The sequence below is a fragment of the Palaemon carinicauda genome, chromosome 38 (genome assembly GCF_036898095.1).
Source record: "Palaemon carinicauda isolate YSFRI2023 chromosome 38, ASM3689809v2, whole genome shotgun sequence".
NCBI lineage: Eukaryota > Metazoa > Arthropoda > Malacostraca > Decapoda > Palaemonidae > Palaemon > Palaemon carinicauda.
Genome location: NC_090762.1, coordinates 4,373,642 through 4,394,186, shown reverse-complemented (window position 1 = coordinate 4,394,186; position 20,545 = coordinate 4,373,642). Strand labels below are relative to the sequence as shown.

Below are 20,545 nucleotides of genomic sequence, written 5' to 3'. Positions count from 1 at the left end.
ATTTCTTGCTTTACTTCTAAAGAAAGCATTTCCTTCTTCCTTTACTCACCACTACCACTACCACTTGCGAAACTAAGCCTTTTAGGACCCATGCTTTACGTAAAAAACCGTAAAAGGATGTACGTAAAAAATCACGATTAATACAGTTAACAGCAGAACGCACAGGGCGCAACCACACGAAGCCAACGAGAACAGAGGAATGACCCAAGCCACGCTAATTGAGGGTCCCTCCGAGGTCGAAGTGCTGCCTTCTGTCGGCGGAAATAAAAAATACATCTGGCGCTATGAGTACCATCTACGCGTACGGGTATTGTTTACTTGTGTCGAAAAAAATTTCGGGTATAGAGTAGGAACGTGTTCGAACCGTCCTTCGCGTGTCGAAAAATTCGGATACAACCGGTGCGACGAAAATTCCTTACTTCGTGTGTCGAAAAAAAATTTGGGTGCAGTCGAAAAATTGCTCGAATTTTACTTCGGATGTTGGAAAATTCGGATGTAGAGGTTCCACTGTACATCTTGTTTGCCATGTCAAACATCTCATACCCTTGAACAAGTTCAGTTAATAAACCGGGAGCTAGCTTAAGTTTATTTAACAATTTGAGCCCGAAAGGTTTGAGCATTGGATTCCATGCGTTTTATGGGTGTCATTACAAAGAGGCAAGTCTTAAGTGACATGGCTTGTACGGTGACTAGGGGTAGCCCCTCAAACCCCCCATCAAAATTTATTTTATTTAACAACTTGAGCCCAAACATCAAATAACATTTTATCAAGTGGCCCTTGGATAAGGATTCAAATCCCATCAGTTAAGACCAAAAATTCCTGTACGTTGATTAATTAAGACACTAATTAATTACAGCCAATTTCAGTTTTATTTAACAATTCAAGCCCAAACTATTTTCTTTCATATAATGATACTACTAGATACAGTGAAGAGAAAAATATAATACAAGACCAAAATTATTTGTACGGGGGCCATTTAAGACCCCTTATTAATTACCATGGGCATTTTTTGGTGCCAGATTGCACTTTATCTAACCAACATAGCCCATCCAAAATTTCAGTTGCATATTACTATCTACCAAGTTTAATATTTCATACAAGTCAAGACACAATTTACCTGTACATCAGCTAATTAAGACGCTAATTAATTTGACCTGATTACAGTTTTATTTAACAATTTGAGCCCAAACAAATTTCTTTCAAATAATGATACCACTAGTAACAGTGATTGGAAAAATACAACACAAGACCAAAAAATTTTGTACAGGGTACATTTAAGACCCCTTATAAGCAGACCTTAATATGTCAATTACAAAATAAAAGTGCATTCTTTGATCTTATCTCACTAGTGTTTGACTAGTGGTTTTTGTTAATAAACATCTCGCATAATCCAAGAGTTGCATGCTACTGTCTTCCAACTATAATATTTCCTACAGCTCAAAAGATAAATTATCAGTACATCAGAAAATTTTAAACAATAATAATTTTATTTAATTACAGTATTATTTCATAATATAAGCCCCCCAGTAATTTCTTTCATAGATTCTACCACTAGTTAAACTCAGTAGGAAAACACAATTTAAGACAAAATATATTTGAACATTTGCCATTTAAGAGCTACTCTCTTGATGAGAATGCCTCGTTTGTTAGTGGCAAAATATATATTACGCATTACTGTTCACAATATGGGAAACATAATAAAGCATATGATGCTAATCACTCTTAGCTTTGAATAAAATATAAAATATTGAGTATAATACACGCATAGACGTGTATAGAAAAAAAACAATCAGTTCAATTTGAATTTTTCATTCCATAGTTTTTTAACACAGCATTTTAATTCATGTTTTATCTTACACAGTTAAATAACGATAATTGCATGTAGAGCAACAGCCATAAACATTAATCAAACCATAGAGTAGTCATGGATATATAGGTAAACATATTTTCACATTAAAGAAATCAGAAGTATTCTAGTCATCACAGTCAGAATCAGTATCTGTTTCTAAGCCACTACCATACAGTCTCTATCTCACTATCACTATCACCTATTTCTTTGTCATTTGACACTGAACTACTATCATCATCCATAGCAGACACCACTTTCTCTGGAATCTGATCACCATCAAACATCTTAGGCTCATATTTTGATTCCATCAAAATCCAACCATCAATTTCAGATGGATCCTGTTCAATCATGTTTGAGTTGGCACTTGACCACATTCGAGCAACAAAAGAACACCTTCTTATATGCTGAGAAAGCTCAGCTTCACAAGGTGGGATGAGACACCCATCAATACCACTCAACCTTTCCAACATATTTTTGCAGCCAGGTTTAGGACTGAATGCCCTCTCAACGACTTTGTAGCGGTATTCATTCAACTGACATTGATCTCCCTTAAAACCATAGAGGCATGCCGTAAATCTCTGGAGAGCCTTTTCAGCAGTGACTGAGATGTTTTCACATGTTCCCATCTCTGCAAAAGCAGCCTGGACATCAGCAGACTTTTCAAGTAGTCCTAGTGGACGCACTTTCCCTTTTCTAACAAAGGCGGATGTATAGTCAGAGCCCGTGAAGGCATGAAATCCTGGCAAAGCTCCACAAACTTCCACACCGAGCTCTTTTGCTAGTAATGTTATATCAATATAGCGCCGTGTGTCCTTCCCAGTTGTTCCAACATCCATCCAAACTTTCATTTTGTGTTTTATGACATGATAAAGCAAAATAACAGCAATATCAGTGTCAGAAGCCCTGACCACAATATTTCTCGATTGTTTTTCTCTAGCTGCATGGTATGCATGTAAACATATCCTAGTATCAGCCTCGTGGTGATTACAAGCCAAATCCTGGACGGCTTCTCGAATGACTACCCCTGTTGGTGATACATGAAAGCTGTGACATTCTGACAAATGGCCCAAATATATTATCCTACTGCCAATCAGTGTGGTATATTCAGGGCGCTGCCATTCATGAGCTAAAAATTCTGCTAGGCTCTGCTTGAATGAGTTCGACTTGAGTCCATCTGCCAAATTTCTGGGACAACGTTGTTCTGGTCCAGTGATGAGGTACCCTTTATCTGTGGCATTCCTTCTCATTCTTTCAGAGTCTTTGATAGATGGTTCAGCATAAGTGTCGAACAGTATATCAATTCTTATTTTTGACAATGCAGTTACATTCATTAAAATCAATCTTGCAAGGCTACCATATGTTGATGTTTTTTGTCCAACCAATGTATGTAGAATAAAATTGCCATCAACAATGCTGACATCTACAGTCTCAGGAGCCTGGTGATTCAACCGTTTCTCAAGGTTCTGAAGCAATGTGCTCTTGTTGGTTTTAGCCATACTGCCATCAGTTGAGAACATGGACAATGGTATAGGTGTCAGAGGGTAAGAAAATGTGGTCCTTAAGTCAATATCATCTTTTGAAGCCACTACTGCCAGCCGTCCCATCAGATCTCTTGTGCATCTTAGTTCTGATATTTTTTAGATTGTGAATTGGATGGGAAGATGGGATTTACCTAAAATAATGCATATTACATCTGAAATTCACGCACCATTAGCTTTCACAATTAAGTTCATATATATGACTTATGCTGTACATACTCATAGACAATAAAACTTTGTGAGTAACCTTTGGACTCTTGGATTATGCGAGATGTTTATTAACAAAAACCACTAGTCAAACACTAGTGAGATAAGATCAAAGAATGCACTTTTATTTTGTAATTGACATATTAAGGCCTGCTTATAAGGGGTCTTAAATGTACCCTGTACAAAATTTTTTGGTCTTGTGTTGTATTTTTCCAATCACTGTTACTAGTGGTATCATTATTTGAAAGAAATTTGTTTGGGCTCAAATTGTTAAATAAAACTGTAATCAGGTCAAATTAATTAGCGTCTTAATTAGCTGATGTACAGGTAAATTGTGTCTTGACTTGTTTGAAATGATATTAAACTTGGTAGATAGTAATATGCAACTGAAATTTTGGATGGGCTATGTTGGTTAGATAAAGTGCAATCTGGCACCAAAAAATGCCCATGGTAATTAATAAGGGGTCTTAAATGGCCCCCGTACAAATATTTTTGGTCTTGTATTATATTTTTCTCTTCACTGTATCTAGTAGTATCATTATATGAAAGAAAATAGTTTGGGCTTGAATTGTTAAATAAAACTGAAATTGGCTGTAATTAATTAGTGTCTTAATTAATCAACGTACAGGAATTTTTGGTCTTAACTGATGGGATTTGAATCCTTATCCAAGGGCCACTTGATAAAATGTTATTTGATGTTTGGGCTCAAGTTGTTAAATAAAATAAATTTTGATGGGGGGTTTGAGGGGCTACCCCTAGTCACCGTACAAGCCATGTCACTTAAGACTTGCCTCTTTGTAATGACACCCATAAAACGCATGGAATCCAATGCTCAAACCTTTCGGGCTCAAATTGTTAAATAAACTTAAGCTAGCTCCCAGACTATAAACTCTCATACACGGTGTCAATAACAAACTAATTTGTATGACTCTATACTATGAGGAAAAGTCAGGGTTGTAGGCCACTTAACGAACGGGTACGATACAGGTAATTTTTCACACGAAACATCATCAACCCGTTGGTTGGGACGGATGGCTAACGTCCGTCAAACCAGCCGAGGTTTCTTGGAAAGGATGCCGAACCGACTCGGACGGCTAACGACCGAGGGTCGCCATCAGCCTGACGGGTTGTGTGAACAGTTGCATTTGAATACACGTAAGAAAGCTAGACGCTGTTTAACCAACGACCAGCCTGTCAGAAAGAAAACGGGTCGTGTGAATCGGCCTTTATGAGTACTACTTAGCATAATTTTCACTCTACATCTAGGACAGAATCTCCAATTTTATGCATTCTATTTCATTTTTTTCCTAATAGTACAGTAAACCAATTCTTTTCTCAAGGGATTAACTACTGCACTGAAATTTTTCAGTGGTTACTTTCCTCTTGATAAGGGTAGAAGACTTTTTACCCATGGCAAGCAGCTCTTCTAGGAGGACACTCCAAAATCAAACCATTGTTCTCTAGTCTTGGGTAGTGTCATAGCCTCTGTGCCATATTCTTCCACTGTTTTGGGTTAGAATTCTCTTGATTGAAGGTACACTAAGGCACACTATTCTATCTTATATCTCATCCACTTGTTTCGTTAAAGTTTTTATAGTTTATATAGGAAATATTTATTTTAATGTTGTTACTGTTTTATTTTTCCTGTTTCCTTTCCTCACTGGGCTATTTTCCCTGTTGGAGCCCTCAGGCTTATAGATTGATTATCAGTTATCTGGCATCCTGACATCTTCCCCAGGCTTATAGCATCCTGCTTTTCCAACTAGGTTTGTAGCTTAGAAAGTAGTAATAATAATAATAATAATAATAATAATAATAATAATAATGATAATAATAATAATAAAAGTACACTACAACAAATATTTTCTTAGAAAATATATTTTTGGACAAATATTTTCTTTTACATAAAAATTGTATACTCAAAGTTAATTATCTTCTTTTATTTCTTGCAAGAAAACAGAAAATGGTTTTACATATTTCTCAATTCATTATTAGTAGTGTTCATATCACATGTCTGGTGACGTCATATTTCTGGTTTGCCGGAAAATTACACGATTTCCTTTTAATATGCTAACGAGTAATATTAGCATTCCCATTATCAAAACATCGAGTAATGATACCAAGTATTTCTAATAATGTCTTCAGAAATATTAAGATTTAATAAAGTAAAGATTTAGATATTGTATGAAACTTTAAAGATAATCTATCCACACAATGGCTATAAACGAACATGAAAAATATATCCTATACAGTAACAGCTTTGTGCTGATGTACCTATTGATATGAGCATATTCTCGATACAGTTGCAGGAGCTAGAGATCAGCTGATCACAACCAAAGGTAACCTAAAGTGTCAGTAATTGTCGATTGTTAAAAATACTCCCAAAATTTATAAATAGAATTAAAAAATGTTTTAATAGAACAGAAACAAGGTAGTACATTGGCCAGGGCACCTGCCACCAGTTGAGATACTACCGCTAGAGTTATGGGGTCTTTTGACTGGCCAGACAGTACTACATTGGTGCCTTCTCTCTGATTACAGTTAATTTTCCTTTTGCTTGCACACACACACACATGTTCATGTATATATATATATATAGAGAGAGAGAGAGAGAGAGAGAGAGAGAGAGAGAGAGAGAGAGAGAGAGAGAGAGAGAGAGAGAGAGAGAGAATGCATATAATTAATAACAATAACTGCAAAGGTAATCAAACTATGTAAACAATAAGAACTAAAAAAAAATAACGATATAAAATAAGAAAATATCAATGAAATATCACACAACACAAATCTACATAAATCTAACATTCTAAGATTAAATTACAACCTACCTCTAGGAACCTAACCAGGTCATAAGTCGGCGACTACCAGTATTCCGTTGTTTCGACATTGTGAGATCAAAGCTACAAGAAGCGCTCTATAATGCTGGTAGACTGTGGTCTACCTGAAGGGTAGGTGCACATTGCTGCTTGGATGAGCAACCACCAGCGTGAAATCTGCTCAAAGAAAGGAAGGTTGTCTGCTTTTAACTAGACATGTGTAGTCAGATTACCACTGAACAACATTCTGAGAGGGCATTGTATCTCTAAGGTACGAATCATGTGCATGTCAGTACAACAGGGAAAAAAACCCTATCTAGTGAATGCCAATGGACCATCTGCCATGCTTGAACTGGAGAACACGTTTGTTCGTTTTCTACCAAGTAAAGGTAACCGAGTGCTAACAGGAGTGAGATTATGCTCTTACAGGCGGAGGGGAGAGTGCACGAGTCATTGAGTGTGCTAGAGGACCAACAGGAAAAAATCCAGGAATGGTTAGAGGCGAGTGCTGAGAAGTACTGTAAGCTCGTATAAGCGTCAAGAAGTAGAATGAGTGCTAAAAGGTGAACACCTACGATTGCAGTCCATTAGGAAGAATGGCGTGTAGGATCTCCCAATCTGACAAGTGTGAGCTACATGGGAAATGCAATCATTTTGCAGAATATGAACTAATAGCATCAAGACCACACTTTAAAGCATGTGGGCAAGTAAGTGTGATCCAAGATTCCTGTTGCAGAGCCTGCCCTCGCAAAAGAAAAGCCAGACATTGGGAGGAGCGTGCACTTCTAAAACAGAACTTTATCCGTAGTGCGCGCGTGCTGCCACAGGAGCGGCCAACTCAAACAAGTGAGGTGGGACTCCCTTGGGAACAGCCTATCATGAACAGCCGAGGTGACAAATGATCTCAAAGTGAGGAAATGCAGGTAAAGTGGGAGTGCCCAAGCATGACCATGCAGAGTGGTGCTCCTGTAGAAACTCAACATTGTGCGCAGGAAACGTGGCACTCCTTTCATCCTCAACTCCTACTACGCCTATTGACGCAAAGGTCACTCCTTTAGGAGAGAGCAATTGCGTTCCCTTAAGGGCGCGTGACTGCGAACAAATCAAATTGCGATCTAATAGGAGCAAGCAATCATTAGCAAGTGGAACGAACCATCGTGAACAGGATAGGTAGCACTCCAGTAGAAGCACGATCTTGAACAGAAAAAAGCATATAAAGTACTAAAGTAGCATACTAATGTGCACCAGCCACCCATTGAGATACCACCAAAAGAGTTATGGGGTCTTTCGACAGGTCAGAAGGTACTGCATTGGATCCTTCTCTCTGGTTACAGTTCATTTTCCCATTGCCTATACACATCCACACTAAACAGTCTGGCCTAATCTTTACATATTCTCCTCTGTCCTCATACACCTAACAACACAGATTACCAAACAATTCTTCTTCAATCAAGGGCTTAGAGCACTAATTGTTCAGTGGCCACTTTCCTCTTGGTAAGAGTAGAATAGAGACTTTAGCTATGGTAAGCAGCTCTTCTGGGAGGACATTCCAAAATCAAACCATTGTTCTCTAGTCGTGGGTAGTGCCATAGCCTCTGTACCATGGTCTTCCACTATCTTGGGTTAGTTCTCTTGCTTGAGGGTACACTATTCTATCTCATTTCTCCTCCTCATGTTTTGTTAAAGTTCTGATAGATTACATAGGAGATATTTATTTTAATGTTGTTACTCTTGTTAAAATATTCTATTTTCCTTTCCACACTGGGCTATTTCCCCTGCTGGAGCCTCTGGGTTTGTAACTTCCTGCTTTTCCAACTGGGTTGTAGAACGCTAATGGGGGCATGAAAACAGGCCAGAGCAAAGAAGCACATACGCTTGTCGTATTTTCCTTCATCCTCAATGAAGGATTGGGCAACAGTGTCTCTAACAAGGGGAGAGAAACAGTAGGAGTCACAAAAGTATACTCTAAGACTGATGAGAGAGTTGATACGGTTTTAGCACTAAGAGATGAAAGTGCAGCAAACGTGAAGGAATAACTTTAAGTTCTCCTATCGCAGCAGTAATAAAGTTTTATTACTCAGTTACGATGTGCACTATCATCTCTACAGTAGCATAAGGTTGCAAGGGAGTAAACAGTAGGAATGCTGTTAACAAAGAATGAAAATGTCTCTTGGCAGGTATTGTACATAAAACTATCATAGTTATCAGGAAACTACAAGACCCTTGACAACTCATGCATAAACTAGAATAATTAAAACAGCCAGTTGAGGGTTTCAAAAATATGACAGTATTGTATGGCAGCTGAAAACAAAGTAATTACTCAATATAATTGTAGAAGGTCGGGGCTTTCCCATCACCCGCCAGTAACTAGCAACACATTATAAATCATAACAGCCAAGTTCTAATTACACGAATACTGTACATACTCCTGCTGAAGGACAAAGATTTGTATAAGCGTAGGAATATTTTTGTTTTGCCATCTCCCCAAGAGTCTTCCAAATAAAGTACTGTACCACAATAATTGCTCCTTTGTAATGAGATTTAATCATCACTAATTGTAAATACTTGTACTGTAATATGTTATTTTCATTAGTAAAATAAATTTTTGAATATACTTACCCGATAATCATGTAGCTGTCAACTCCGTTGCCCGACAGAATTCTACGGGAGGGATACGCCAGCTATCACTATACTAGAAGGGGGTGTACTCACAAGCGCCACCTGTGGCCAGGTACTACAGAACTTGTTGTTGACGCCACCTCACTTTTTCCTCGGTCCACTGGTTCTCTATGGGGAGGAAGGGTGGGTCAATTAAATCATGATTATCGGGTAAGTATATTCAAAAATTTATTTTACTAATGAAAATAACATTTTCCAATATTAAACTTACCCGATAATCATGTAGCTGATTCACACCCAGGGGGGTGGGTGAAAAACCAGTGTACAAGACTAAAGGATAGCTAAGTATCCCGTATTTCATATAATCAGTTATCCACAATAACAATGAAATAATAAGTACCTGGTAAGGAAGTCGACTTGAACCGTTACTCTGCCTTTAATAAGATCGTCTTCCTTACTGAGCGCAGCGTTCCTCTTGGAAGGCTGAATCAACTCAAAGGTGCTAAAGTATACAGGGCTGCAACCCATACTAAAGGACCTCATCACAACCTTTAACCTCGGCGCTTCTCAAGAAAGAATTGACCACCCGCCAAATCAACAAGGATGTGGAAGGCTTCTTAGCCGACCGTACAACCCATAAAAAGTATTCAAGAGAAAGGTTAAAAGGTTATGGGATTATGGGAATGTAGTGGCTGAGCCCTCGCCTACTACTGCATTCGTTGCTACGAATGGTCCCAGGGTGTAGCAGTACTCGTAAAGAGACTGGACATCTTTGAGATAGAATGATGCGAACACTGACTTGCTTCTCCAATAGGTTGCATCCATAACACTCTGCAGAGAATGGCTCTGTTTGAAGGCCACTGAAGTAGCCACAGCTCCCACTTCATGTGTCCTTACCTTCAGCAAAGCAAGGTCTTCTTCCTTCAGATGAGAATGTGTTTCTCTAATCAGAAGCCTGAATAGTAAGAAACTGAGTTCTTAGAACTTGGAAAAGAAGGTTTCTTGATAGCACACTATAAGGCTTCTGATTGTCCTTGTAAAGGTTAAGACCTTTTTAGATAGTACCTAAGAGCTCTAACTGGGCAAAGTACTCTCTCCAGTTCATTCCCCACCAAGTTGGACAGGCTTGGGATCTCGAACGACTTAGGCCAAGGACGTGAAGGAAGCTCGTTTAGCAAAAACCGAGCTGCAAGGAACATGTAGCCGTTTCAGATGTGAAAACAATGATCCTGCTGAAGGCGTGGATCTCACTTACTCTTTTAGCTGTTGTCAAGCACACGAGGAAAAGAGTTTTTAATGTGAGGTCCTAAAAAGAGGCTGATTGGAGAGGTTCAAATCTTGATGACATAAGGAACCTTAGGACCACGTCTAGATTCCAGCCTGGAGTGGACAACCGACGTTCCTTTGAGGTCTCAAAAGACCTAGGGAGGTCCTGTAGATCTTTGTTGGTGGAAAGATCCAAGCCTCTGTGGCGGAAAACCGCTGCCAACATACTTCTGTAACCCTTGATCGTAGGAGCTGAAAGGGATCTTACTTTCCTTAGATATAACAGGAAGTCAGCAATCTGGGTTACAGTGGTACTGGTTGAGGAAACTGCATTGGTCTTGTACCAGCTACGGAAGACTTCCCCTAGAGACTGATAGATTCTGAGAGTGGATGTTCTCCTTGCTTTGGCAATCGCTCTGGCTGCCTCCTTCGAAAAGCCCCTAGCTCTTGAGAGTCTTTCGAAAGTCTGAAGGCAGTCAGACGAAGAGCGTGGAGGTTCGGGTGTACCTTCTTTACGTGAGGTAGACGTAGAAGGTTCACTCCTAGAGGAAGAGTCCTGGGAATGTCGACCAGCCATTGCAGTACCTCTAAGAAACATTCTCTCGCGGGCCAGAGCGGAGCCAACCAACGTCAGCCGTGTCCCTTTGCGAGAGGAGAACTTCTGAAGTACCCTGTTGACAATCTTGAACGGCGGGAATGCATACAGGTCGAGATGGAACCAATCCAGCAGAAAAGCATCCACGTGAACTGCTGCTGGGTCTGGAATCGGAGAACAATACAATAGGAGTCTCTAGGTTATCGAGGTAGCGAACAGATCTATGGTTGGCTGACCCCACAGGGCCCAAAGTCTGCTGCAAACATTCTTGTGAAGGGTCCACTCTGTGGGGATGACCTGACCCTTCCGGCTGAGGTGATCTGCCATGACATTCATACCGCCCTGAATGAACCTCGTTACAAGCGTGAGCTTTCGATCTTTAGACCAGATGAGGAGGTCCCTTGCGATCTAGAACAACTTCACGAAAGAGTCCCTCCCTGCTTGAAGGTGTAAGCCAGGGCTGTGGTGTTGTCAGAGTCCACCTCCACCACTTTGTTAAGCTGGAGGGACTTGAAGTTTATCAAGGCCAGAAGAACCGCCAACAACTCCTGCAATTGATGTGAAGTGTCCTTTGCTCCTGATTCCATGTTCTCGATCATTCCTGTCCGTCCAAAGTCGCACCCCAGCCCGTGTCTGATGTGTCCGAGAGGAGACGGCGGTCGGGTTTCTGAACAGCCAAAGGTAGACTTCCTTGAGAAGAAAGCTGTTCTTACACCACGCGAGAGAAGACCTCCTCTCTTCGGAAACAGGAACTGAGACCGTCTCTAGCGTCATGTCCTTTATCCAGTGAACAGCTAAATGATACTGAAGGGGGGGAGGTGGATTCTCCCTAACACGATGAACAGGGCCAGCGATGAAAGTGTCCCTGTTAGACTCATCCACTACCTGACTGAGCATCGGTTCCTTCTCAGCATGCTCTGGATGCATTCTAGGGCTTGGAAGATCCTTGGGGCCGACGGAAAAGCCCGAAAAGCTCGACTCTGAAGATCCATACCCAGGGAGACAATGGTCTGGGATGGGATGAGCTGAGACTCCTCAAAATTGACCAGGAGGCCCAGTTCCTTGGTCAGATCCATAGTCCATCTGAGAATCTCCAGACAGCGACGACTTGTGGGAGCTCTTAAAAGCCAGTCGTCTGACGGAGCCGGACACAAGATCATGGTACTGCTGCACAGTCTGTGAACTGTCAACCATGGGGAAGCGAGGAAGTACAGTGACAACCCGAAGCTGTCTAGACTGTCTGGGTCGTACAGACAACTCCTTATCGGGTTGCTGAGGTTGCCGCACTGCGTCACAACAAGTCACTTCTGCTGGTTGTTGAACGTCTTCCCAGTGACACACTGACTCCGTAAACAAAAAATCCTTTAACAAGGACTAAGCTTGGACTGCATGTCTTGCAACACAGCTCAAGGTCTATGGGAGCAGGTGTGGTAACAGACGGGGTTAGTGACTGAAGTGAAACCATTACCTTCCCTGGAAGCATGTTATGCTTAAATAAAAGTCCATAGGAGGCTACGCAGCTAAAGGCTCCTCTCCAAATGACAGAGTCCTCAAGGGAATATCAGAAGGAGGGAGAAAAGCACTTTCTCATCTACAGGGACGATATCCGAGAAAAGTTAAGTTCTCTCAGTGAGGGTTTCAATGGTGCAAAAGCAGCAGACTAGAAGGCAACATTATGAAACTGCTTGACAGTCTAGTGAGTTGGCAACAACCAAAGATGTATGACTGAGAAGCATGCGGTAAGGTATGCAGAGCATGTTGTATGCAGAGCATGCTGTATGCAGAGCATGCTGTATGTAGAGCATGTTGTATGCAGAGCATGCTGTATGCAGAGCATGTTGTATGCAGAGCATGCTGAATGCAGAGCATGCTGTATGCAGAGCATGTTGTATGCAGAGCATGCTGTATGTAGAGCATGTTGTATGCAGAGCATGCTGAATGCAGAGCATGCTGTATGCAGAGCATGTTGTATGCAGAGCATGCTGTATGCAGAGCATGCTGTATGCAGAGCATGCTGTATGTAGAGCATGCTGTAAGGTAAGCAGAGCGTGTTGCATGGCGTTTAACATTTCTCAGAAATTCCATGACCAGTGCTAGAGTGCTTCATGCATGCTTGCATGGGGTTTTAATATCAACATAATATTTACCTTACATTCATAACTCATGATTCATTTTGTTTTGAAGATATTTTTGCCATATTTTGCGATATTGTTAAAAATATATTGCAAGGAATACATATATATTTTTATATAAGTAAGACAAATAACCTCCATTATCATAATGTTTGTGTAGGCATACATGTATATGATTACAAATGCAAGTTATGAAAGTAATGAGGTGTTATTATTGTCATTTGTTATTTCTCAAGTTGAGGAGAAAGTGGCAGATGCATGCGTTGAGGTGGCTGACTCATAGCATGAGGTTGCTGCCTCAAGAGTTGCGCTTGCTGTAAGGGTTGCGGATGCGCAGTAGCAGGTTCCTGAGGAACGAGTTAAGGTTCCTGAGGTGTGAGCTGCGAGAGTTGAGATAGCGGCTGCGCAGAACGCAGTTCTTGTCTCGCGAGTTGAGGTTCCTGAGGAGCTAGCCTAAGCTGCAGCGAGTGCTGAGGTGGCTGCCTCATTGATGGAAGAGGTTGTCGTACCTCAAGAGATTGTTGCCTCGCTGGTGGAACCGCAAGCGGAAGCGGAGGAAGTAAGGCATAAGACTCCTGCTCCCATTGCTGAGGTTGCCTTAAGGAAGGTTAAGGTTGCTGCACAACGCTGGTAACTGGCAACTCAGAACGCGGTAAGGTAGCCTGAGGAACCTCAACTTCGTACGCCTGGCAGACTGGACTGCGGTGAGGCGGAGCTCTCGCAGGAGGAGGCGGAGGTTGCTGCACACCGCTGGTAACTGGCAACTCAGAACGCGGTAAGGTAGCCTGAGGAACCTCAACTTCGTACGCCTGGCAAACTGGACTGCGGAGAGGCGGAGCGTTCGCAGGAGGAGGTGTAACCTTCTCAGCCTGAAACTCACGCATTAAGACCCCAAGCTGCGACTGCATGGACTGCAGCAAAGTCGTCTTGGGATCAACAGACGATAAGGTCTGTTGTGGCATCGCCTTACCTCTCTGAGGAGGTGTGCAGTCACCTGAGACTGAGGAGAGTCAGAGCTAACCCAATGACTGCATCCGGGTTGTTGAACTCTAACTTCGTACGCCTGGCATAGGTCTGGACTTTACGTTTAAGAGGTCTTGAGACCTGAGACTAGCGTTTTCTCCCCGAAATTTCTTCTGCAGACGAGCAAAATAAGGGCTCAATCGTCTGCGGGTGGGAGTGACGGTCTCTTAAGACACGCCCGCAACCACCGAGGATACTTCTGTGCGCCGATCAAGGCCTGCCGAACCCTTTTGCCCTTCGACATTGCTTCTCCCCTGGGCTTGGGAGCTTGCAAGAGGTCCCGGACTGGGAGGACGACTGGCACGCACAGAAGTACCCTCACGCACAACACTGACACACTTTGCGCTAATCACTTATCACTTTTGATTTTCTGTTTGCACTTATTTCACTGAACTCGAAACTTTAAGTGGTTTGTACCTGAAACACGCAATTCTATCCTTTCTCAAAAGTTAGTAATTGCGAAAACAGAATTACAATGTAACAGAAAAATCTAATGAAAGATAAATAATTCAGTGGCTGGAAAGAGACTAAACACTAGATCAAATAAACTACGTTTAAAATCTCTCACCGCATAAAGCTTGAGAACAAGAAAAACTCTAGAAACGTTTACCTTCTTCCCCTAAAGAGACTAGGGAGAAGAGCAAAAACGATAACAACGTTACTCGCTTGAACGAAACGTTTATCCTCCTCTTTCTCCCTCCGTCTCTATCTCTCTCTCTCTCTCTTGACTTAGAACCTGAGAGAAGAGCCCAATCATATATATCGTTAACACATATTATTGTTAAAGGAAAATATTTCCCAAAATGAAAAGTTCCTTTGTAGAATTAAAACCATTAAGTTAAGAAAGAATGAACAAAACGCTAGACACGGTTACTCTTACTGCAACGTGACACCGTGAAAATTCTCTCTCTATCGTAACGATAGAGCGCAAGTTGAACGTTCTGAAACGTCAACAACTGCAGAGACAAAACAAAACGTTAGTTCAACTTTGAAAACAGTACGAGACTATCAAAGAAATTCTTTCAAAAACATTAAAATAGCATAATATGTTAACAGGTAAAACCGAAATGACGGGCTCAATGTTAATTAACTTCGGTACAAGAAAAGACCGCCTACCATTAGGAAAGGTCGAATATATAAAAATTAATTTTAATAATTTTATAATAAAAGGAAGTTAATCGAAGAGGCCTATAAAAGGCGGAGAGATATAAAATAAATCTATAACTTTTGTTAAGCAAAATTAAGAAAGAGAGTCTATACTCTCTTAGACACCAACACTTCCGTCTAAGGGAAGGGTCGGCCATTTAAAGGTGAAAGAGAGTTCATACTCTCTTCGTCACCATAATTAAATTAATTCCAAAAGCTAACTAAGCTAATATAGAAGTTTCTAGTATAGCGAATAGCTGCAAATTTTAGAGAAATACTTCACCAAACCGTGAACAATACTCCAAAATCATAAGCGTATCCAAGAACGTCTTGCCGGAAGCACGACAGAGGAAAAAGTGAGGTGGCGTCAACAACAAGTTCTGTAGTACCTGGCCACAGGTGGCGCTTGTGAGTACACCCCCTTCTAGTATAGTGATAGCTGGCGTATCCCTCCCGTAGAATTCTGTCGGGCAACGGAGTTGACAGCTACATGATTATCGGGTAAGTTTAATATTGGAAAAGGAATGTTTCAACATTTCCAAAATATAAACTACAGTATAAGAGTTCACCGATAAATAATAAATTGAGAATGTCAACAATGTCTACTTGTTGTCAAGACAAGTTTCGTCCTTATCACACAATTTGCGACAGATTATCCTACATAGTAATAAAAATATAAAACTAATCCTTACATATTGTAATAATTATTTCAAAAAGGTCTCAATACTTACCAACAAAAGATACATTAGAACACCAATTAGAGAGACAATAATTGGATTGACAAATTTGAAGTAGTTTTCGGGTAACTTCCTATATCTCGCCATGTTGCCTGTAGTAAAATCTGAAAAGAGACAGTACTAATTAATTCAACTGAAATACCTACAACCAGCAGTGTTACAATTCACACGAGTATTTATAGATGTGTGAATACTGTATCTACAAACAAAGTTGATATTCCAGAAAACTTAAGTTTGGAATACTATATATTTTATAAGTTTTAATTCTCATCTCTATTTTAAACATAATTTATGACTTTTTCTTTTCCCTATATGCACTGGCTTACTTTCCCTGTCAAAGCCCTTCAGTTTGTAGCATCCGTTATTCCATCTAATGTTATAATTTGTCTAGTAATAATAGCTTTAATTGGCTCCTTCGTTCTCTTTTCATATCGCATTTCAATTCTTTAAACTTGAACCTGCAACAATTTGCACCTTTTAACAATTCCTACATAAAAGACTCGTCAGTGCCTCACAAACAGCGAAGTACTTCAGAAATTTAAAAATACTGCATTGGTTATCAAACCTCAAGGATTTAAAACTTATTAGCAGGTACTGTACTGTAATATACTGTTCAGAACAAAAAATGACCGTACTGTATATCTTATATCGTTGTAGTATTATTATTATTATTATTACTATCCAAGCTACTACCCTAGTTGGAAAAGCAAAGTGCTATAAGCCCAGGGGGTCCAACAGGAAAAAATAGCCCAGTGAGGAAAGGAAATAAGGAAATAAATAAATGAAGAGAATAAATTAACAATAAATCAATCGAAAAAAAAGTAACAACGTCAAAACAGATGTCATATATAAACTATTAACGTCAAAAACAAATATGTCATATATAAACTATAAAAAGACTCTTGTCCGCCTGGTCAACAAGAAAGCATTTGCTCCAAATTTGAACTTTTGAAGTTCTACTGATTCAACTACCCGATTAGGAACAGCTGGAATAAAACTTCTAGAGTACTGCGTAGGATAACAATCCCAAATATAATAACTAGATTTCTTTTTTTAGGGGAAGGGAGGTTAAAAGCAATTTTTCTACATTTGTACCAAATATTCAACATTGTAAAATCAAATCCACACCCAAGGAGGTCGTATTGTAGCATTTCACGGTAATTTATCAGCATCATAATACATATTTACCACTCATAAATTTAACAGAATTATGAATATGGCCCGAGTTGGGAAGGCCCTTTAGCACTAAAATGCAACCTAGTGAAAGCCTGGCAGTTGCACCTTATAGTTAACAAACACTAAAAAATTGTATTGTAATGCTCAACAGTGCAAAATGCTAGGTCCACTGACGGTACAGTACTATGCCAATGGGGACAGGGTACCGTTGGTCAGAAGTAAATATTTATGGGCTGCCAGCACTTTATTTATATTAAAGTGTTCAATACTCAGCCCTATTCAGTATTTGAGATACTCTAACAGGTATATATCTAACAGAGTTGTCCATAATTCAAGCATTTATTCTATGAAACTGTATCTACAATTCTGAAATGTTGATCATTTTCATAATTTCAACTGTTACACCAAAACACTCACAGCATAGATTTGACGTCTAATAAATTACTGTGCGGTGGAAATCCTGCTAAAAAAAAAACATTGTCAACAGTCCATATCTTGAAAGCGTAAAAACCACCACACTCCACGTACCGAAAATACAGGATTCATCAAATAAACTGGGTTACAGAAGGATGATCCTGTGAACTGTACGTCGCTATCGACAATGGCATTTTCCTGGAAATCTCTGGTCTTGTCCTTCCTACAACTAACAAACTAAAGCATTGCTAAATATTTAGCCCACCTTGATGGAAATTACAAAATATGACATGGTAGCAGCTAAAACACATTGGCTCAAGTGCAGGTGGTTAATATTAAGTTACGAGACTGGAACTTTAGTAAGAGATCGTCATACACTTTTAACCCTTTTATCCCCAAAGGACAAACTGGTATGTTTCACAAAAGCCATCCCTTTACCCCCATGGACGTACCGGTACGTCCTTGCAAAAAAATGCTATAAAATTTTTTTTTTTTTCATATTTTTGATAATTTTTTGAGAAAATTCAGGCATTTTCCAAGAGAATGAGACCAACCTGACCTCTCTATGACAAAAATTAAGGCTGTTAGAGCAATTTAAAAAAAAATATACTGCAAAATGTGCTCAGAAATCAATATCAGGATGCCAGATAAATCCAACTCAATCAATCGGAAATTAATAATCTAGATATTGAATCTGTTATGAAAAAATACCCATTTCCGTCGCCTTCTCATTAATTTCCCCTTTTCTAGACCATTAGAACCCAGTCATGCTTTCCAATTACCTTACAAGTGACCATTCAGGGACGTATTCATAGTCATGTGACTTATTTAGCCAACCATCTATAACGTCTTCATGAGAGCTGCTACCTCCCGCATCTTTAAACTGTTCTTTAATGTTTTTTACCTGGAAGGAAGTCGCTGTTGTGATACTCCAAAATGTACGCCCATTACCATTTTGTAGAAAATAAGGCGTAATTGGTGTATTTATAGGTGTTTGGAACAATTTTGGGAGCCTTTGTAGAGTGACGGCCAGATCCGTTTTCATTCATAGAAAATGGGAATATTCTGAACTGTGGCCGTCGTACTAAAAACGATTTTGGCGGGAGAAGCTAACTTAAAAAACCCACCTACCCTATGTTAAAGGCCGTATTCTTACCCAGGGGGGCTTCGCCCTTACACAACAGTTTCCTTACCTACGAGTACGACGGGAGAAGCTAACTTAAAAAGCCCACCTAACCTATGCTAAAAGCCGTGTCCTTACCCCGGACCCCCCTTACAAGCACATATTTAAGATCCGTAGACCATTTCCAAACGTTTTTATTCTATACAAGATAACAGTCGGCTCGATAATAAGCAAATTAGGACGTTTGGCCGTAGCGCTACAAACTACCCCGAATTTTGATGTCAGAAAACCGTATTTCTCAAGTTATAAGGATGAGTGGCACAAGATGATACACCTGCAGTGCTATATTTCTTAAGGAAAGCCTACACAAGGATACAATCTACCTTAATGTAAGGATACAGAATACTATGGGGATCGGAAGGGGGACATAGCCCTTTCTCACTTTGAGTAAGAACAGATTTCTTAGAATAGGTAAGGAACCTTGGGTTAGGTCACATGTTTGATAAAGTTTCAGCCTCAAAATCTAGGTTATTGAACATTATTAAAAGGTGAAAAATATGGCTTTCCAACAGCTATTGTCATCAAAGAGGTTCAAAACACCTCTAACTTTACCAGGAACACTTTTCATTTTCTACAATAGGGTTATTGGTTATGCAATTTCATATGCAGATTTGACAAAGCAAGAGGTAAAGGTAGGCTGTACCAAATGGGCTTCTTCTGAATAGGCTAACGTCAATGAACAAAAGTTCCGATTAATGCATCATAGCAATCCCTTGGTAACCAATGCCTATGCAATATAATGAGATTAAATAAGAACAAAAGCAGATATTAGTAAGGTAAAGAGCAATACAGAAACATGAGTTAAGATAGAACAAAAACAGATATTACTGAGGTAAAGAGCAATACAGAAACATGAGTTAAGATAGAACAAAAGCAGATATTACCGAGGTAAAGAGCAATACAGAAACATGAGTATTTCATCAGTAACAAATAGGAATACCAGTTCATTAACCTCAATGAATTTAACAGGGTGGGCTGAAAAAGCTAAAATACCGTAGGCCAAAACATACATTTGAAACTCGGTTAATTCTAGGCCTGACATAACGCAAACACCTGTTAGGCTACAGATTTGAATATCCAAATAGAAAATATGAAGTTTCTTAATACCTGTCAATCACGGGGTTAAAATACGTCAAAACTCGATACAGAAATCAATTTTTACGACAGCAAAGGTAGCTTAGGTGACTATATAAAGGTCTATATGAACTACTATGAACTTTCTCTTCCAGAAGCTGAACAAGGTGGCCATCCAGAACAGCCGGTGTTTTCCCAGCCACATTTCAGGCCTAAAAATTCTAAAATCCACCTGAATTTATTCCAAAACCGAATACAAAACATATAATCTAACGGTTCTCACCAAACTTTCTCAATAAAAGAGTTCGTCTTTTAAGCCAGGAAGCCCGTCGAAATCTTCTTCACCTCCACTGAATCTGACAGATTCCGGCCGTCTGCTTCGCCGTAAAGGTAGGTCTTATCTGAGGCCAATGACAGGTTTAACACGCCCTCCCCAGAGTCGGTCCACTTTCGTACGCCCTTCCGCCTCCAGATCAGCAACTTCTGAGGTGACACGACACCAGTGTTGCCAGGTATGGGAATTTATCCCTAGAGTTTGGGATTTTGGGTGTCTGATGGGGATATTCTGTTCAGATTTCTATGAAGAAAAAAAGACGAGTAAACTTTTATATTGTTGCAATTAATTTGCTTGCGCTTATATGAAGTATATTGAGTCATTTCTATTTTAGTAAAGCCTGCGTGATCAAGACAGAGGAGAACATATTTGTGGAAATGGGGATTTTTAGGTTGTTTTGGGGATATTTTATGAGTTTGGAGATTTTTATACAAA

The 20,545-nt window shown here is 39.9% G+C and overlaps 1 protein-coding gene across 2 annotated transcripts in view; it reads right to left on the bottom strand.

Moving 5' to 3' along the window:
* LOC137630386 (uncharacterized) overlaps positions 1 to 20,269 on the bottom strand; it is a 44,013-nt gene extending 23,744 nt beyond the window's left edge. For both annotated transcript variants that reach the window (XM_068361834.1, XM_068361833.1), the window contains exons 1-2: positions 20,060 to 20,269; positions 15,924 to 16,033 (exon numbers count right to left, since the gene is read on the bottom strand). In XM_068361834.1, the coding sequence (XP_068217935.1) occupies positions 15,924 to 16,016 (93 nt within the window). In that variant the 5' untranslated portion in view covers positions 16,017 to 16,033; positions 20,060 to 20,269. The remainder of the gene's footprint in view (positions 1 to 15,923; positions 16,034 to 20,059) is intronic.
* Positions 20,270 to 20,545: the final 276 nt, after the last annotated feature.